The sequence below is a fragment of the Maylandia zebra genome, linkage group LG17 (assembly GCF_041146795.1).
Source record: "Maylandia zebra isolate NMK-2024a linkage group LG17, Mzebra_GT3a, whole genome shotgun sequence".
Lineage (NCBI taxonomy): Eukaryota > Metazoa > Chordata > Actinopteri > Cichliformes > Cichlidae > Maylandia > Maylandia zebra.
Window position 1 is genome coordinate 16732002 of NC_135183.1, and position 18986 is coordinate 16750987.

Here is an 18986-nt window from a genome sequence, read left to right on the forward strand (position 1 = left end):
TTTTAATAAATTGCATGTTCAAAAAAATGTTTTGTCTCACTCCCGTTTCTTCTTGTTGCATGTTGAAGCTCTACTTGGAACCAGTCTGCACTTCTGTTAAATTCATGTATTTTTTAAATTTATTATCAATTCAGTTTTTTATATAATTGGCATAAACAGTCTTCTGTACAGCAGTCTTCAGCTGAGGCTCATCATTCCCTCATGTAGCCTCGGTCCGCCCCTGCTGACAGAGAAGAAAACATCCACCCTCCTCTTCCTCAGCTGCAGCTTCATCCTCCAGCTGCCGTGATGTCTGCTGGCTGCTCGGACCTCCTCCTCCTGTGAATCAGACACCATCATGAAGCGTCTCTCCATCCTCTGAGCGCGTATCTGCCTCACCTGCGGACTCCGGGACACTTGATCACCTGCAGGTTTTGTCGGCCTCGTCCATCCTTCATCATCCTCCTCTTCATCAGCAGACATGTTGTTTAGGCAGGATCCGTGACGCCGCGCTGACTGCTGATGGATGGAAGGAGCCGGAGGAGCGGCTAGAATGACGTAAGATGGAGGCTTTTGTTTCCTTATCTTGGTTTTTAATCCGTATTTATTCAGAACATGGCCTGAGCCTGAGCTCGTTATTCAGAGGACATGACGTGCTGCACGCGGCGGACAGCTGCAGCAGGTGTGCCTGCTCGGTGTTTTTCCATGAGCGGTCAGGCTGGACTCTCAGCTGCTCAGCTCATCAAACTGTGCTGGTGTGAGCGGTGAGCAGGTAGACATGATGGGCTTCAGGCCGGAATCAGTCACAGCGGGGTTTACAGCACCATCATCAGCCTCCTCTGAGACACATTCGTATTTTAATGGAGGAGGTAATCATTTCAGTTAGAGAGCCTTCATCGAACTGTCCACAAACATTTGGCCATGTACAGCAGATCGGCATCTGCACAGATCTGTTTTAATCAGGACTTTGATGTAAAAAAAACAAACAAAAAAAACCCCAAACAAAACAAAAACAAACAAAACATAGCTGCTCATTTATTTCCATGCATCGATTAATCGATCACTTCTTTTTTGACTCTAATGTTCAGGGCAAACAGACACCTAACCGGCTGATTATCAGTTATTGGATAAAAACGTTACTGATTTTTTTTTTAAATTACATTATGTATGAAAAGCAAATAAAGTAAATTAAATCTGGAGTTTTGTAATTCTCTAATAAACTCATGTAAATCAACATATCAGATTTTAGTTGCTGAACATTTTGAACAAAAACTGAGAAAGTTTCTGGCAGTGTGAGAGCATGATGATGAACATTTGTAATTTTATGACATTATAACAATAATTAATTAGTCATTCAGTAAAAAGTGCTTTGTGTTCATTATTAATTATTAGTATCCTGGTTATGGATGAAGTAAACTGTTCGCTTTGAGTCCTTTGTGTTTATATCAGAGTGGAATTAATCCAGATCAATAATTTAAATGTACATTTACACTTTTTGTTTTCAAATGTCTGCATGTGTTGTTTATAATATGAAAGATTTACAGCAGGGTTAAATTACAGCTGGAGACTTATTTAAGTAATTATTAAAGGTAACCTTATTCTGTTCATTTCCAGTTTCATACTCTTATTCCTGGACTCTTCTAGAGTAGCTTTGCATGATTGATAAGAGATAAGATAAGATAAGATAGAACTTTATTAATCCCTCGGGTGGGTTCCTCTGGGAAATTCGATTTCCAAAAAAAGCACAGCAACGACCGAAGTTACAGTTACAGAATTGTTATATATATATAAATATATATATATACACACACACACACACACACACACACACACACACACACACACACACACACACACACACACACACACACACACACATATATAAATACAGAAACAAATATAAATAAAATATACAAAGGGGATAAATAGAATAAATAGGAATAAAAAATAAAAATACAAGTGAATTGCACATTTCAAGTATTGAGTCTATTGCACTGTTGACTATTTACAAAAAGTATTGCACAAAAGGTATTGTACAGTGAGGTGCAGAGGCACTACAGCTTAGTTGTTCCCCCCTCCTTTGTCCTCCTGTTTCCCCTCCCTCTCCCCTCCAGAGAGGAGTTAAACAGTCTGATGGCGTGTGGGACAAAGGAGTTTTTAAGTCTGTTAGTTCTTGTCTTGGGGAGAAGCAACCTGTCACTGAACAGACTCTTCTGGTTGTTAATGGCCGTGTGCAGAGGATGCCCAGCATTGTTCATAATGTCCAGCAGTTTCTTTAGTGTCCTTTTCTCTGCCACTGTCACCAGAGTGTCCAGCTTCATGCCGACCACAGAGCTAGCCCTCCTGATCAGTTTCTCCAGCCTGGATGAGTCCTTCTTTGCTGTGCTGCTCCCCCAGCACACCACAGCATAGAAAAGTACTCCAGCAACCACTGACTGGTAAAACATCCTCAGGAGCTTCCTGCAGATGTTAAAAGACCTCAGCCTCCTGAGGAAGTACAGTCGGCTTTGGGCTTTTTTATACAGGTGCTCTGTGTTGCATGACCAGTCCAGTTTATTGTCCACCCACAGCCCGAGGTACTTGTACTTGTTGACCACCTCCACCTCCTCCCCCTCTATCTGAACCGGCAGTGGACCTTCTCTGGACCTCCCGAAGTCCACAACCAGTTCCTTAGTCTTTGAGGTGTTGAGTTGCAGGTGGTTTGTGTGACTCCATGCGACAAAGTTCCTCACCAAACTTCTGTACTCCTCTTCCTGATCATCCCAGATACACCCCATGATGGCCGTGTCATCTGCAAACTTCTGAATGTGGCATAATTCAGAGTTGTAGCAGAAGTCAGAGGTGTACAGGGTGAAGAGAAGAGGGGACAGCACAGTTCCCTGTGGTGCTCCTGTGCTGCTGACCACAGTGTCAGACGTGATGTCCTTCAGCCTGACGTACTGTGGTCTGTCGGTGAGGTAGTCGGAGATCCAAGCCACCAGGCAGGGGTCCACCTCCATCCTGTTCAGTTTTTCCTGAAGCATACAGGGCCGGATGGTATTAAAGGCACTGGAAAAGTCAAGAAACAGGATCCTGACCGTGCCTTTTCCCCCATCCAGGTGTGAGTGGGCTCTGTGTAGGAGGTACAGGATGGCATCCTCCACTCCGACACCCGCCTTGTATGCAAACTGTAGTGGGTCCTGGGCATGTTGTCCCTGTGGTCGGAGGAGGTTGAGGAAGAGCCGCTCTAGAGTCTTCATAAGATGTGACGTCAGTGCCACCGGTCGGAAGTCATTCAGCTCATTGGGCCGGTTCTTTTTGGGGACCGGGACGATGCAGGATGTCTTCCAGAGGGCGGGCACTCTCCCCAGTCGCAGACTGAGGTTGAAGACTCGTTGTAGCGGCTCCCCAAGTTCAGCAGCACATGCCTTTAGCATCCTAGGACACACCTTGTCTGGGCCTGCTGCCTTTCTGGGGCGAAGCTTCCTCAGTTGCCTCCTGACCTGATCCACTGTGACACTGGGAGATGTTTGGGAGGAGGGGAGGGGGGGAGATGTCTTGCTGGGATTGGAGGAGGGGGTGTCATGGTGTCAGGAAGGGGGGGAAGCGAGGGAGGCAGGAGAGTGGGGAGAGGACTCTGTAGTGAAGGTGAGGGTGAGGGTGGGGGGGGGTTGTGGGCTGGTCAAACCTGTTGAAGAAGTTGTTGAGTTCGTTTGCCTTCTCCACAGTCCCCCCCACTGTGCTTTTCTTGGTGTTGTGGCCTGTGATGGTTTTCACACCATTCCAGACCTCCCTCATATTGTTCCTCTCCAACTTCTGCTCCACCTTCCTCCTGTAGGTGTCCTTTGCTTCCCTCAGGCACCGTTTCACCTCCCGCTGTGCTGCTTTCATCTCCTCCTTCACTTTGCTCCTGAAAGCCTTCTTCTTCATGTTGAGGACAGTTTTGACTTCCTGTGTTACCCACGGTTTGTTATTAGGATAACACCGTACCGTCTTAGCAGGGGCGACTGTGTCCACACAAAAGTTGAGGTAGTCTGTAAGACAGTGTGTCGCCCCCTCTATGTCCTCACCATGTGGGCTCAGGAGCACATCCCAGTCTGTGGTGTCATAGCAGTCTCTCAGAGCATCCTCCTTTTCTGGGGTCCATCTCCGAATGGAGCGTGTTGTGACAGGCTGCCTTTGGACGAGGGGTGTGTATTGTGGCTGTAGGTAAACCAGGTTGTGGTCTGACTTCCCTAGTGGGGGGAGGGGGGTGGCTCTGTATGCATCTCTCACATTAGCATACAGTAGGTCAATTGTCCTGTTGCTCCTTGTGGAACAATTCACAAACTGGTGAAAAGCAGCCAGAGTAGAGTCCAGTGTGGCATGGTTAAAGTCTCCAGATATAATAATGAAAGCCTCGGGGTTTTGTGTCTGAAGTCTTGCTGTGACTGTGTGTATTTTCTCACAGATTGAGAGTTAAAAATAATATCTTTAGGAATATTTAGTGTGTGATGGTTAATAAGGAAAAGCACAGGTCTGCATTAATTATCAGTTACACCTTATACTAAATCATTTGGGGCGTGAAATGTCAGAAAGCTAAACACACCAAAAACCTAAATAATTCAGAGTGATTTATGTTTACTCTCTTTTGGTGACGCTTTAGTTTAAACTGCGTTGTCCTGCTTCCCTCGTTTACCTACCCACCATCAGTCAAGATGGATGTGGTTGCTAAGGTTAAATCCAGAAGAGTAAACACAACGGCAGCCATAAACAGAATCTCCTCTGAGAGCTTCTTCACATCCTTAAAGAGCGACCTCATAGGAGAGCCGGCTCTCTATGGAGGATTAATCAAATCAGCTGCAGCACTGACTGGGAATTAAGTTCTGAGGTGGAGATGAGGACGGTGATGATGAATAGTTCCATGTGGTGGAGTTTGTCTTGTACCTGAGAGGAAAACATGCAGCTGTGTTTCCATAAAACAGTCCTGAGCACTGCTGCCTCTGACATTTCCTGGATTTTAAGAAAACATAAACAGCTTCCTCACTTTTTTAATATCTGGAGATTCTACATTTCCCCAGACGTGACTTCTGAAGTAGAACTACGGCTTCATTAACGCTCCTGTCCATGATTTCAAGTCCCAAGTAGAATTCCTACTGAGCAAAGATCACCCTCTGTAAATGTTTTAATTAGAACTCAGAGATGAGCATGGCTGTGACATGAACAAACCATAATCACTTACTGTGTATGCTACCGTTGTATATAGTGTATTATCTTACGTATCTTTTTATTTGTTTGTATTTTATTTGTATTTTTTGTATTTTCCTTCTGACCTAAGTTGAGGTAACGCAAAAATTTCCTCGTTGTGGGATCAATAGTCTTATCTTATCTTATCTTATCTTATCTTATCTTATCTTATCTTATCTTATTTAAACTCACCAGTATGACTCTCAGCTAACTTACTTACTGCTAACTATCTGATATCCAAACAACAAACCAAACTTTCAAACTTCCTACCAACTTACCAACCGACCATATCCTTCACTCTTTATCTCAATGCCAATCTACAAACAAGCTTCTGGAGCTGTGTATCAATGACGCTAATTCTGACTAACCCTGCAATCTATTTAAGCTCCCTGTGCAACATCAACAAACTCTTATTAATGACTTCTTTGGCCTTTAACTGAACTACATTCAGAGTTTGAATGCAATGAAACTGCTAGGTTATTTTGTCACATTAGTTGATGATGCTAAGTTAGCAACCCAACTGTGGCATTTGGGTAGTACGGCTGACCTTATCTATTCAGGACACATCGATAGCTAGTAATCTATCAACATTAGCATGCAAGTTAGCATTAACTAATATTAGGCACAGTCGATTTTGATTTTCAAATCTAAACGAAGAATGACTAGCCTGTCACTAATTTTCACCTGATGTTGGCTACAACATTGAGACAGGTGGGCCTCATGAGATAAAGCAGTTTCTATCTTTTGTTAGCACACCTGCCAACATACCACTCAGCCAACTATTAATCAATCAATTTTCCTAACCACTTGACTTGCCAATCTAATAACCTATGGTGCTTTCACAAACCAGCTATTCTACCCAATGACCTCATCTACCTACCAGAATACCAATCTACGTACCTGTCAACTAACTTGACTATCTGTTCACACACCAACGACCCATTCTCCTAACTACCTACCTTTGTATCTATCAAAAAATTTGCCATTAACCTACGTATCTCGCCAATAAAACAAATCTCATTACTTCTTGAGCCTCACACCTTTCTGAAAGATGACCAGCAGTAGTCTATCTAACCACCAAACAACCAACAAACCTTTTTATTTTGCATGTCTGAACTATTTATTGTTGAGTAATAACTTGGTGTAGGGATTGTGAGGAGCTGTCGATTGTATCTGGTAATCAGGAGTATTGTTGGGATAAATAAACAGTTTATGTTGAAAAATATTTCCCAAACATTAATTTGGTTGTGGTTTTTCTAATGCCAAATGTCTGTGTCTCCACAGCTGCTCTCTGACCCAGCAGTACAGCAATGGTGTATGCCCAGACATCAAACACAGTCGGTGTCAATCCCTCCATCTACTTGCCATCGTTCATGTATCAGATGTCATTTAACTACTCCAAGAGAGAAAACTCAACTGTCCTGGCAACCTTACCCACAACTCCCCTCTGCAGCCTCGAGGGCACGTCCACCGGCCAGTTGAATACTACCTCTGTCCCTGATGAGCTGACTTCAGGTGAGGTTGCCGTCCTAGGCTTGGTATTTGGGGTTCTATGGCTGGTCTCCATCTTGGGAAATGCCCTCGTATGCCTGGTCATCCACCGAAGCCGACGGACTCAGTCCACAACCAACTATTTTGTGGTGTCTATGGCCTGCGCGGACCTGCTCATGAGCCTCGGTTGTGCCCCATTCGTCCTCTTGCAGGTTGCCTCTGGACGTTGGCCAATGAGCACAGCAGCTTGCAAGGCTGTGCGCTATCTACAGCACCTTTGTCCAGGTGTGCAGGTCTACGTCCTGCTTTCGATCTCAATAGACCGCTTCTACACAATCGTCTATCCCCTCAGCTTCAAAGTGTCCAGAGAAAAGGCAAAGAAGATGATTCTGGCTTCGTGGTTATTTGATGCAGCCTTCGTCTCCCCCTGCCTCTTCTTCTATGGATCTACATCTACAGACAGTCATTGTGACTTTTTCCTTCCTGAGAGCTGGGGCAGCATAGTCTACGCAGCAGTTCACCTTCTCATTGGTTTTCTGGTCCCTGCTGGATTGATCATATCATTCTACCAGAGGGTGGTCAGGTACATCTGGAGGATCAGTGCTGATGGCCACACTGTGCGGCGGACAATGAACATTGTCCCGCGGACTAAAGTCAAGACCATCAAAATGTTCCTTATGCTTAATTCTGTTTTCTTCCTCACCTGGACACCCTTCTATCTTGCCCAACTGTGGCATCCGAGGGACTCTGATGGGCCCAGTAGGCAGGGACTGCTTTTCTTCACAGCCATCTCCTGGATCTCCTTCAGCTCCACAGCATCCAAACCCACCCTGTATTCTGTCTACAATGCAAACTTCAGACGTGGCATGCGGGAGACATTCTGCATGTCATCCATGAAATGCTACCGCAGTAATGCCTACACCATCACCGCAAGCTCCCGCATGGCCAAAAAGAATTATGTTGGGGTGGTGGACATCCCAGTGCAAGCAAAGATGGTGACTAAAGACTCGGTCTACGATACATTTGACCGAGAAGCTAAAGAAAAGAAGGTAGCTTGGCCCACTAATGCGAACCCTCCAAATACCTTTGTGTGAATGAGCTTGGACAGCTTTAAAACTGAACTCACAAACATAAACTTGTCTAACATAGCAGTGCCAGTGGTGGCAGGTGAATTAGCTGGAGGCTAACATGCTAGCACTGTATTTAAGTAAAACGTTTACCGAATGTGTTCAGATTGTATAAAGGGCTTTTTGTGATGTGAGAAACCCTATAGCAGCCATATTGGTGATTTTTATACTTCAGATTTCAATCAGAATTTGTTTTCGTGCTGTGTTTTGATGGATCATTCTCCATGGATAAATTCCATTTTGTGTTTTGATGTCAACTTGTTAGCTAGCTAACTTTCTGTGTGGTCATCGATCATAAAAGTCTTGTAACTGCATCTGGTTTGCTACAGTAATGTACGTGGTAGATGCTAATGTTAGTAAAGGCTAAAATGTTAACACTGACATTATCTGCTTTGTCACAATGACTGAGTAACAGTGAGCTGGTTATATACCAAAGCCCAGGATCCAAGCTTGTTCAAATAAACTGGGCTGAATCATTGGAATACAATCAGGATCAATTATGACTTTAACAACCATGTCAGCAAGACCCATTCAGGTTCAAACTTAGCTGAGTGGTCATAGCTAAACATGACAACATGCAGACACTGTTTGATTCGGTTCACTTTCAGAATGGTGCTTAGTTCTTAAAAAGCATCAAGGCAGAACTCGTTTGGTGTGGATCGGTAGCTTAAATCTTAAAGTGCGATTGCAGAGGGACTTAAGTCCTGTAATTTCTGATTGAGATGGGTTCCTCAACATCATCCTCAGCACTGCTGTGTGAAAACGCTCGACAAGGATAGAACCTGAATATTTGTCCTCCTTCCAGTGTGCTGAAATATCCAGACTTGAGATCAAATGGATGTTTGTAGCTGTGATCAGTTCTCATGAAGTTTGATCAGTGTGATTAAAGATGATTTGTTATATGAAGGAAATTTATGAGTTTTTGTGGGAATATCCAGGAAAATGTTCCAGAAGACAAAAGACAGAGAAACAGAAGCAAGCTTTTAGAGAGTGAAATTTAATGAAGTCAGTAAAGTCATTGCTGCACAATCACCTCTTTCTGTTTTTAAGGCATTAGTAAATCTGAGACTTGTGCACGCTAAAGTGTGGATATCTGAAGTCTGCATATACATTACAGATCAGGGGTGAGCTGCAACATTGCTGCAAAGTTACGAGCATTAGTTGGTCCTAACATTAGGTCAGTGCACCACATAATCCACTGCGTAATCGTGTATTTGACTAAAGCTCAAAAACACTGAGAAACTCTAGGATTTGGTTGGATCTCTTTCAGCAGCAGTGACCTGCAGTGATCTACAGGTGTCGCTCACCTGTGTTACAGCAGCAGCTTGATAGAGGTGCTCTTGTTTGCTTATGGTCAGATAATCAAGTCCATTGATTAACTGATATGGATGCAGTAACAACGCACTGAGGTTTTCACACAGTGCCTCTGCAGACTGCTCAGTGTGTAATAAATGATGACACAATGGGAAACATCACATGCTTCTCTTAGTCTCAGGTTATGTTTACCTGATTCAAATTCAAATTCAAATTTTATTTGTCACGTACACAGTCATACACAGTACGATATGTAGTGAAATGCTTGGACAACTGCTCGTGACCTAAAGAAAACAAAAAAGGAAAAGGCTATGAATAAGATAGGAAATAAATATGAAAAATTAAAAAGGGTAAATTTAACTAAGAAGGAATAAAATATAAATTAAGGTTAAAAATGAAATAACTGTACAACACAAATTAGAATGAAGGGTAAATTTAACTGGGAGAACAAGCTAAAATATATAAATTAAAGTTGAAAATAAAATAACTGTACAACAAAATACACAATATAGAACTATATAAGAATGTATGAAGAAATATAAATAAATATATACACAATAACAGCAGCATATACACAATAACAGCAGCGTGATTTAAGTAATGAAGTGAAAACAATGTCCAGAAAGTCCAGTGTGTGTGTAAGAACCATATGTGTGGGTCAGGACTGTGTGGTGGTGTGATTGAGAGACCGTATCGCCTGCGGGAAGAAGCTCGTCCTCAGTCTCTCTGTGTTGGTCTTCAGGGAGCGGAATCGCTTTCCTGACCTCAACAGAGAGAACAGTCTGTTGTTGGGATGGCTGAGGTCCTTCACGATCTTCCTGGCCTTGGTCCAGCACCGCCTGCTGTAGATTGAGTGCAGGTCAGGGAGCTCGGAGCGGATGGTGCGCTCAGCTGATCGCACAACCCTCTGTAGAGCTCGTCTGTCCTGCATGGTGCTGTTCCCGAACCAGGTTAAGATGTTTCCCGTCAGGATGCTCTCTATGGTGCAGGAGTAAAAGTTCCTGAGCACCTTGGAGGGCAGTTGGAAGTCTCTCAAGCGTCTGAGGTGGTAGAGACGCTGACGGGCCTTTTTCACCACGGTGTTGATGTGACAGGACCATGACAGGTCCTGCGTGATGTGAACTCCGAGGTATTTGAAGCTGTCCACTCTCTCCACTGGGCACTCGTTGATGACGGGGGTCTGGTAGTTCCTCTCCTGCTTAGTGCTGAAGTCCACTATCAGCTCCTTTATCTTACTGACGTTTAGAAGGAGGTTGTTCCTCTGGCACCAGTTCTCCAGATTCCTAATCTCCTTCAGGTAGGCCGTCTCGTTGTTATCAGAGATCAGGCCCACCACGACGGTGTCGTCAGCAAACTTGATGATGGTGGTGGAGCTGGTAGTGGCCACACAGTCATATGTGTACAAAGAGTACAGCAGGGGGCTCAGGACACACCCCTGGGGGGCTCCAGTGCTGAGAGTGGTGGAGGCTGAGACATGTCCGCCCATCCTTACTGCCTGTGGTCTGCCAGTTAGGAAGATTCTGTGACTTGCTGAGCCTCACCTGAGTTTTTATTGTGTGGACCTTGTTTTTCATAGAAGGTAAATGTGTGTACCAACTTGCACTTTAAATGTTCCACAGTCCCTGCAGAATGAACACGGTGGCTCCGTCTGTGCAGTTGCTGCACTAACATCAGTGCAATCAGATCCCATAGTCTTGAGACTGTGTTTCATCCAAAGTCCCTCTCTTCCTTCCTGCAGACAGTCACAGCACTTCCTGCGAGTCTGCATTAATCTGCACATTGTTTACGGGACACTCATTACCTGCTGTAAGTACAAATGTTTGGGATCCATGCATGAATCTTAACTATCCCGTCCTCAGATTCATGCATGAACAGAAGATACTCTGAGCTTCACTGAGGATCAAACAGTTTATTTATTTATTTGCTCTTAGACATTTTAAACACACATTTTCTACAATCTTAAAAGAAAGTGCTTCAGCTATGTTTACAAAGGTGCACAAAAAAAAAAGCTTACAAGCTGTTCAGAAACAAGATTTCAGATTTTAGTGCGTGAAAAGAAGCCGCGGGCGCCGACCTGCTCGCTGCTGGTTTAGTCAGTCCTTCAGCTCACAGATGTTATCAGGATCAAACCAGAGGAAAGCCCGGCTTGACCCGATGACCAGACAACAATAACACAACAGCTGTCCAACAGCTGCACACACACACGTCACTATAAGAGTTTAGAAACAGGAGTAAGTCATGTGACCTGCAAACCACCACAGAAAGACATTGATCCTCAGTTCAGAGCATGTATTTGTGTTCTCAAGTTTAACATCTTTATTCACTGGAATGGTGATTAAGCTTCAGCTCCACAAACAACTTTCTGCTGCTTCTGTGTGAAGATGTCGGATCTGACCTGCAGCCAGGAGCTTTTGTACCCCCCCTGCTGGCTGTGAGGGTTACTACATGCACTGTACGAGGAGGTGAACCTCCGTGCTGAGAACAGAGGGAGGTTTATTCTCTGGAGGTTTAAAGGTCTCATGAGTCCTGTGTGAGTGATGAAATGCAGGAGAGGAGCAGGAGAAGGAGGTGGAAAAGCGTCTAACTCTGCCCATTGCTGCTACTGATGTTGTTCTTGCTGTTCTTGGACGTCTTGTTGCCACCGCTTGGAGGCATTTTCTGCTCGTCTCCGGTGAGCAGAGCTTTAATCTCTGATGGAATCTTGCCCTGATCCATGGCCGAACACCACTGCTTGTACTGCAGGAGGACGACAGGAGACAAGTGAACAGCAAGTTAACAGTCTATATACGATGAATATATATGACGAGCATTTGACCTGACCTTCATCGTGTTCTCATAACCACTGGAAACTAAAAGCACAGCTGAAGTTAAACTCCTGACTCATCGCCCAGAGAGCTGCAGTTGTACCTGTCCAGGTGACTGCGGTCGTGTTTTTACTCTCAACAGAAACTGGGTGAAGTAATGTTAATTGTGACATGGGGTGGCTGTAGCTCAGGTGGCAGAGCAGGTCAGTCACTAATCAGAAGGTCGGTGGTTCGATCCCAGGCTGCATTCTGGCTGCATGCCAAATATCCTTGGGCAAGATACTAACCCCATGTTTGCCTACTGGTGGTGGTCAGAGGGCCCGGTGGCGCCTGTATCCGGCAGCCTCGCCTCTGTCAGTGCGCCCCAGGGCAGCTGTGGCTACAATGTAGCTTGCTATCGCCAGTGTGTGAATGTGTGTGTGAATGTAGTGTAAAGCGCTTTGGGGTCCTATGGACTAGAAAAGCACTATACAAATGCAGGCCATTTACATTTGTGTGCGCCCCATTTTCAAACTTTATTTAAATACCAGGAAACGGAGCGTAGAGAGACTTGTGTGTTTAAACTGGGAGTGTCTGACCTCTGTGGTCGGTGTTATGAAGCTTCTCTTTGGCACAGAGCTCAATCATGTGTTTGAAATCTGAGTTCATGTCTAACTGGTGTTGTCTCACCATCTCAAGCTCCTCCCGCAAGGCGCAGATGGCTCTCTCCTTACTGGAAACCAACTCCTCCAGGTACTGGTACCTTAGCTTCTTCCGGGCTCGGCACTCGCGGGCGCTCTGCCGGCTTCGCTCCAGTTTGGCCTTCAGGTCGATTTTGGCAGGTTTACGGCCGCGTTTTCCCGGCTTCTTCACTTTGCCCGCCATCTGATGACAAGCAGACACGAGCGATAAATTAGACACAGGACAGAGACACCACCAGCAGACACCACCAGGTCTGTTAATGTGCTTTGAGCAGAGAGGTGATACCTGTTATTTCTGACTGGATTGGTTGAGCCAGCTCACACACAGAACGCCTGGATGTGCTAAAGTTCATTTACAGTGAAAGCTCTCAAATTAGCTTCCAGACTAGACCTGAATGAGCAGAGTTGGCAAAAGTACACACATTCTCTACAATACTACTGTTAAAAAAATACTCCAGTAAAAGTTGAATTTTTATTCAAGTAAAAGTAAAAAAAAAGTACCAGCTCTGAAATGTACTCAGAGAAAGAAAAAGTAGCTCCTCAAAGAACATTTCCTCCACCTATTTTTATGCAGCATTGACATAACAATATTAGTCGATATGAATACAAACTTTATTTCAGTCTAAATTTTATTTCCAATAATTGTACTCAGCTTGAATCGGTTAAGTAGAACATGAACAGGAAGGAAAATAAAAACTCTTTTCTGGTGCCTGCATTGTAGAGGGTGACTTTACTTTTAAACAACAAAATGAATGCAGTCAGGGGCTAGAGTGGATTCAGCAGGTGGGTGAACACTAAAATCAGTTTTAATTGCTCAGTGTTGGGGAAAAAATATCATAACTCACTATAATTTCTACTGAGAGCTCCAGTAAATTTTCTTAGTGTACAGGTTGTGATCAGCTGACCTGCTGCTCTTTGTGGATTTACACACCTGAATTCAACCAGATGTGAGCAGATGTTTCATGAGTTGTCCTGGCTGATTTCCATACACTCACAGTACACTGTTTATGCTGTCTTTATATTAGACACTATAAAGTTGGTATGAAGGTGGAATTCAGTGAATGAGTCTCAGCATCATAAGCTAAAATTCAAATGACTCTCTGCTACACTTCATGTAAAGTAAATCTGACCATGGAACCACAGCCACTGTGCACCAGTCACATACTGTTCTTTACTTTAAATCCATCACAGTACAGCAAACTAAGCTGTTTATCCTGCACTAACCTGCAGATGATTTTCATGCAGGCCTTAAATAACACAGTTAAGTCTACCTCAGTTTGTTTAGCATGTTTCACAATATGAAAAAACACAGTTGCACATGTACAGACCCAATATCTGATTGGATAACATACTTGATGAGGACTTACGAGTAAGCTTTAAATGAGCCGTCCTTTTAAATCTAAGCTCTCTTCTTCGTTTCCTGTCCTTTCTTATCTTTCTCCATCTCTGAGTGTAGTTACCCCTCTTTCTTTTCTCTCCCTGTGAAATACAGAAGCTGGACCTTTAGCTAGCAACTGTGTGACAAACTGCACACAAACAGTTCGTGTGTTTGCTGATGTTTGTTAAAGTGCTGCATTTCAAATTACCTAACACAAAATGTTACTCCCTTTATCCTCGCTCCTCTTCAGTAGCTAGCTAGATGCTGAAGTACTGTGAACACAACCTATGGACACCTGCAGTCGTTCTAGTGTTGTGTTAAAAAAATAAAAATTTAAAAACGTAATAAATGAATAAATAAATCAAAACTCCGGCCCACTGTAACCCCTGACTACATCTCTTTTTATGCCACATCGCCTGGTGATTAATAAACGAATGGGATTTCCTTTTATGTGTTTCTGTTTAGGCTCAGATTGGTTTTAAGTTTGGAGGCTCGCAGTGACTGAAATAATGACTCCCCTCAAATCAGTTAAAGGAAAAGTAACGAGCCTGTCTGAAACAGTGACGAGTAGAAAGTTAAGATATTTGTTTAAACATGCAGGGAGTAAAAGTTAAAAACTAGTCAGAAAAAAAACCTACTTAAGTAAACTACAGATACAGTAACAAAGTATTTCGTTACTGTATCATCCAACAAGTACGACTGACTTCTACTCACCAATCAGAACACTGGAAAACAGCGTCAGCAGTCCTGAAGTCCCTCAGACCTCGGTGTGAGGACAGCAGGAAGGTTTTTTTTTAATAATATCTGACAGCTGATGAATATCAGCATTAAATAAATAAACTTCTTGTGAGCTGCAGACAGTTTACAGCAGGTTTGTTGTTCTATAAATAATAATTTCTTATCCTTCCTGAAATAAACATGTTTACGGCACGGGGAGCTAACGTAACCTCGGTTAGCACACAGGATACACAGCTGTAATCTAGCCCATTAAAGTGATTCCTTCTTTAACCTCCTAAGACCCGAACTCTTCCACTGCATGCATTTTTAATTTCTCTTTGATATTTGGGTATATTGGGGCCCGATGAATGTAAAAACAATTTTTGTTTTTAAGAAAAATGAGAGCCATATATGAGCATAGTCGTTTAAAATTTTGATAGACCAGTAGCAGTATAATGTCCTTGTAAGTGGATATCAGGCCCTTGTAGAGCAAAATTCAGTATTTTGGTCTAAATAACCCAAAATGTGATGTTCACATATGTGGACGGCAGGTCATAGGAGGTTAACGACACTATCGACACTGACAAAGGTGAAGTGACCAGACGTTGACTAGTTAAAGCTACTAATTAGTACCCCGCAGTTTCCTTTAGCCGTTAGCAGTCCTTAGCTAGCTCACCTTGTTGTCTTCCATGTTGCTAACGCGCAGGCTGCCGTTAGGTCCGCTCAGAGATCACACTGTGTTCCCGGAAGTCTGGACGGAACGAACCGGCTCGGTATCATCAGCGAGGGCTCCAGAAGCAGCTCATCAATCAGTCTGATCACCGATCAGTCTGACAGCTCCCTGCTTTGTTTACATCTGCTGACGTCTACGCGTTTACGTCACTTTTTTTTTTTACAACCAAAACTTTATTAAATAAAATAATGGAACAAAGACAGCTACCACTAAACCGGAAATAGTGAGATGGTAAAATAAATAAATAACGTCAAACCCGAGTAAATAGTCAGATAAAAACTAATTCTATTCTTAACAAGTATATTAAAATATATCTGACACACTCAAACGTTTAATGTTCAGAAGCAAAATATTAACAATTCGAAAATCTGTAAGTTAGCAGTAACAAATTATATTTATATGTAATAAATAAGCTCCAGCTTTAGTTTAATATATTGAATGTATTTATACCATTTTATATGTTTAATGTGCATAAACAGTATATCTACTTAAACCCTAGTGTAATCAAATAAGTTACCACGCCTTGTGATATCGCCTTTAAAAAGCTTGTTCATTTTACTCTGGTGAAGAAATGAATTGTTGTGATATCGTCTTCATGATTTGCAGTAGAGCACAGAGCAGGTCTTGAAAAGTGCGTTCTCTAACTACACGATAAAACTCTGGGTTTCCCAAAATGAGGGAACAATAAAACTTACAATAAAACCTGTTCCCTTTTCCTTTCCCAACCCTCCTCTGACCAGAAATTCTCACTTTTCACAATGACGGTCTGAATTTGGACGCTCAGTTAAAGTTTCAGTCTGAGATCACGCCATGTGAATGGGTGAAGTTGTTTTTTAGAATCTCATAATTTGGATCTTAAAAGTAAAACGCTTTAATGTCTCTCTGATGAGTTTTGCCTCTAAAATTTAAAAAGTCTCCTCAGTAAATTAAATATCAAACTTTAGAATCTGAGGCTGAAAGTTCACAGTTAAGAGGTGAAAGTTCACACTATTTACCCAAATGCTTTAAGAAGTTGATACTACAGATATATTTTTCAACCTTTGATGTTTTAAATAAAGTTTTTCACCTGCATTCTGCCGTCATCTGGTGTAAAGAAAACAGAATAATATGAAGAAGGTTTGTAAGGGTCGCTGTTGTCACAGAGAACAGACGGTCAGTGTGTGCAGGACAGAAACTGATGAAGAGTCTGAGCTCATCTTTACTGCTCAGTCTTCAGTATACACCAATTCACCGTTGGATATAAATGCACATATATTTTATTATTTTACTTAAAGTCTTTAAAGAGCCATAACTTATAACCATAACCACCTCTCCTCTTCCACAATCATCTCATCATCACATTCAGAGGGTTAGAATTCATTCATTCATTCATTCAATTATTTATATTAAGAAAACACATCCTGCTGTCCCTGAGAGTGGATTCTATGATGACATCTCCTCACAGGCCAAAGGGTCAAATGTATGTTAATCTACCCATGACCTGCTGACTAATCCTGTTACATCAGCTGCTGGAAATTTAGAGGAAATGAAGATTATGTTGTGGAAGAAGGTTATACAAATATCAGAGCTTCTGTTCTGAGTTTACTTCCTCAGGAAGCTTTAGTGGGATTAGCACAAAGAGACATGGAGAGCAATCATGGTGGATCCTGCTGAGACTGTTCAGGTGAAGTATGAAGTCATCAGGCTACTGTTACACACACTTTGTTCATTCCTCTGATGTCACTGACAGTAGATGTTATTTTAAAGATCATGCCCAGTTCTGTCATGATACGTGTGAACACGTGTGAAGAGAGCCAGAGATTAATAACTTAACAATAACTAATGATTAAATGCAGAGAGGTGTATAAGCACATAGTGTGTGAAGAAGAAACACTCAGTGAATCATAGTGTAGCACCCAACCCATGTAGCTAGTATTCAAATTAGATCAAAGGGGTGTTGTAGCACTGAGTAGGGCCGTGGGTTCTTTAATTTAGTGGCTTGCCCTACTAACCTGTAATGCTGATGTACCAGATAACACTTCAGAAAGTGCAAACTGTCAGTAATGCCTGGGGTTGCTGTCGGTGAGGCAGCTCTCTATGCTCCTCTTGTAGGCCTCCTTGCCATGTTTGATGCCCCTGCTATGTTGGCTCATGCAGTGCTGTACAGGGAACTATCCCTGTTCTGATTAGAGCCTGTACTCCACTTGTCAACCAAGGTTTTCCGTTAGGAACAACCCAGATGGTTTTAGTCACTGTCACAGTCTCTACGAAGCACTTAATGTAGAAAAGGACTGACTGATGATAAGCCAATATTGGAGAATTCTGCTCTCCCTTTCTAGTCCCTGTCAGTACTCTTGCTGCATTTTGTATTAACTGAAGGCTTTTCATCAAACTTTTAGGACATCCTGATAATAACGAATTACAGTAGTTCATCCTAGAAGTAATAAATGCATGAACTAGTTTTTTCAGCGTCACTCTGACACAGGATATTTCTAATTTTAGAGATATTTCAGAAATGGAAGACACAAAACAAGACACAAGAAGACACAGGCTTACATATTTGTTTAATTAGTGCATTAAAGGACATATCCTGGTCAAAAATGATTCCAAGATTCAAATGTCCAGCTGGGATAACCACATTTACTCAGAGCCTTCTTGATATGTTCTTCTGCTTCCCTGGGCCCTGTGTCTGTAGGGATGCTGTTCACTCTGTGTTGTAGTGTCCTAATGACACCCAGTTTGTGCTCCAGTGGATAATGAGAGTCAAACCTTAAATACTGATCTGATTTACGGTATACATCGACTTTTAAATGTCCCCCATTATTGATGGAAATCTCACAGTCTAAGAAGGCTAACCTGCTACTTTTCATATTCTCCCCAGTGAATTTGATGTCTTGGTCCATTGAGTTAATGTGACCACTGAATCGTGGTATGTCCTGAGATTTAATTTTCACCCAGGTTTCAGCCACATACCTGAACTAATGACTTGGGGGTGTTCCAGGGTAGCATAACAGAGCCATCTTTTCCACTTCTTCCATGCACAAGTTGGCCACAATGGGTGAAACTGAGGAACCTCAGTTAGCACTGGAACCCTAGGTAGTACTGACCCTTGTATGTGAAATAGGTGGAATGAAGACAGTTCCAAAAGCAAACACACTTGGTCTATGCTGAAGAGTGGTCCTGTTGCTGAGGTTGGGGTCATCCTGTAACCTCTTACGAACTACCTTCAATGCTTCCGTGACTGGGATGCAAGTGAAGAGAGATGTAACATCGTACGAGACCATGGTTTCATCTGCCTCCATAATGACGTCTCTCACCTTCTCAACAAAATCTAAGGTGTTCTGGATGTGGTGTTCAGAGCTGCCTACCAACAGGTTGAGCATCAAAGCCAGAAACTTTGAGATGTTATAGGTGATCGAGTTGATCATACAGACAAGTGATCTTAAAGGTACACCCCTAGAAATAGCCTGTGGTATGCGGTCCGGTCAGTAGCGTTATCTTGTTCTACCTGCTCCAGAAAATCTATCACCCTGTTCCTGTAGTCACTTCCTGGGTCTTGTTTCTGGGCTCATGAGTATT

General features: G+C 42.9%; 2 protein-coding genes across 3 annotated transcripts; one reads left to right on the forward strand and one right to left on the reverse strand.

Annotated features, from left to right (window-relative positions):
- Positions 1 to 415: 415 nt before the first annotated feature.
- On the forward strand, positions 416 to 8688 carry gpr19 (G protein-coupled receptor 19). Its single transcript, XM_004564912.2, has 2 exons — positions 416 to 537; positions 6469 to 8688. Exon 2 carries the CDS (start codon positions 6495 to 6497, stop codon positions 7767 to 7769), a length of 1275 nt encoding a protein of 424 aa, XP_004564969.1. The 5' UTR covers positions 416 to 537; positions 6469 to 6494; the 3' UTR covers positions 7770 to 8688.
- A 2322-nt stretch (positions 8689 to 11010) lies between these two features.
- crebl2 (cAMP responsive element binding protein-like 2) lies at positions 11011 to 15582 on the reverse strand. Of its 2 annotated transcripts, none has more exons than XM_004564910.5 (3): positions 15372 to 15582; positions 12590 to 12784; positions 11011 to 11852 (listed from the first exon to the last, which is right to left on the reverse strand). In XM_004564910.5, exons 1-3 carry the CDS (start codon positions 15384 to 15386, stop codon positions 11697 to 11699), a joined length of 366 nt encoding a protein of 121 aa, XP_004564967.1. In that variant the 5' UTR covers positions 15387 to 15582; the 3' UTR covers positions 11011 to 11696. The 2 variants fall into 2 exon arrangements, with proteins under 2 accessions (XP_004564967.1, XP_004564968.1); XM_004564911.4 differs by lacking the exon at positions 15372 to 15582 and adding an exon at positions 14693 to 15291.
- Positions 15583 to 18986: the final 3404 nt, after the last annotated feature.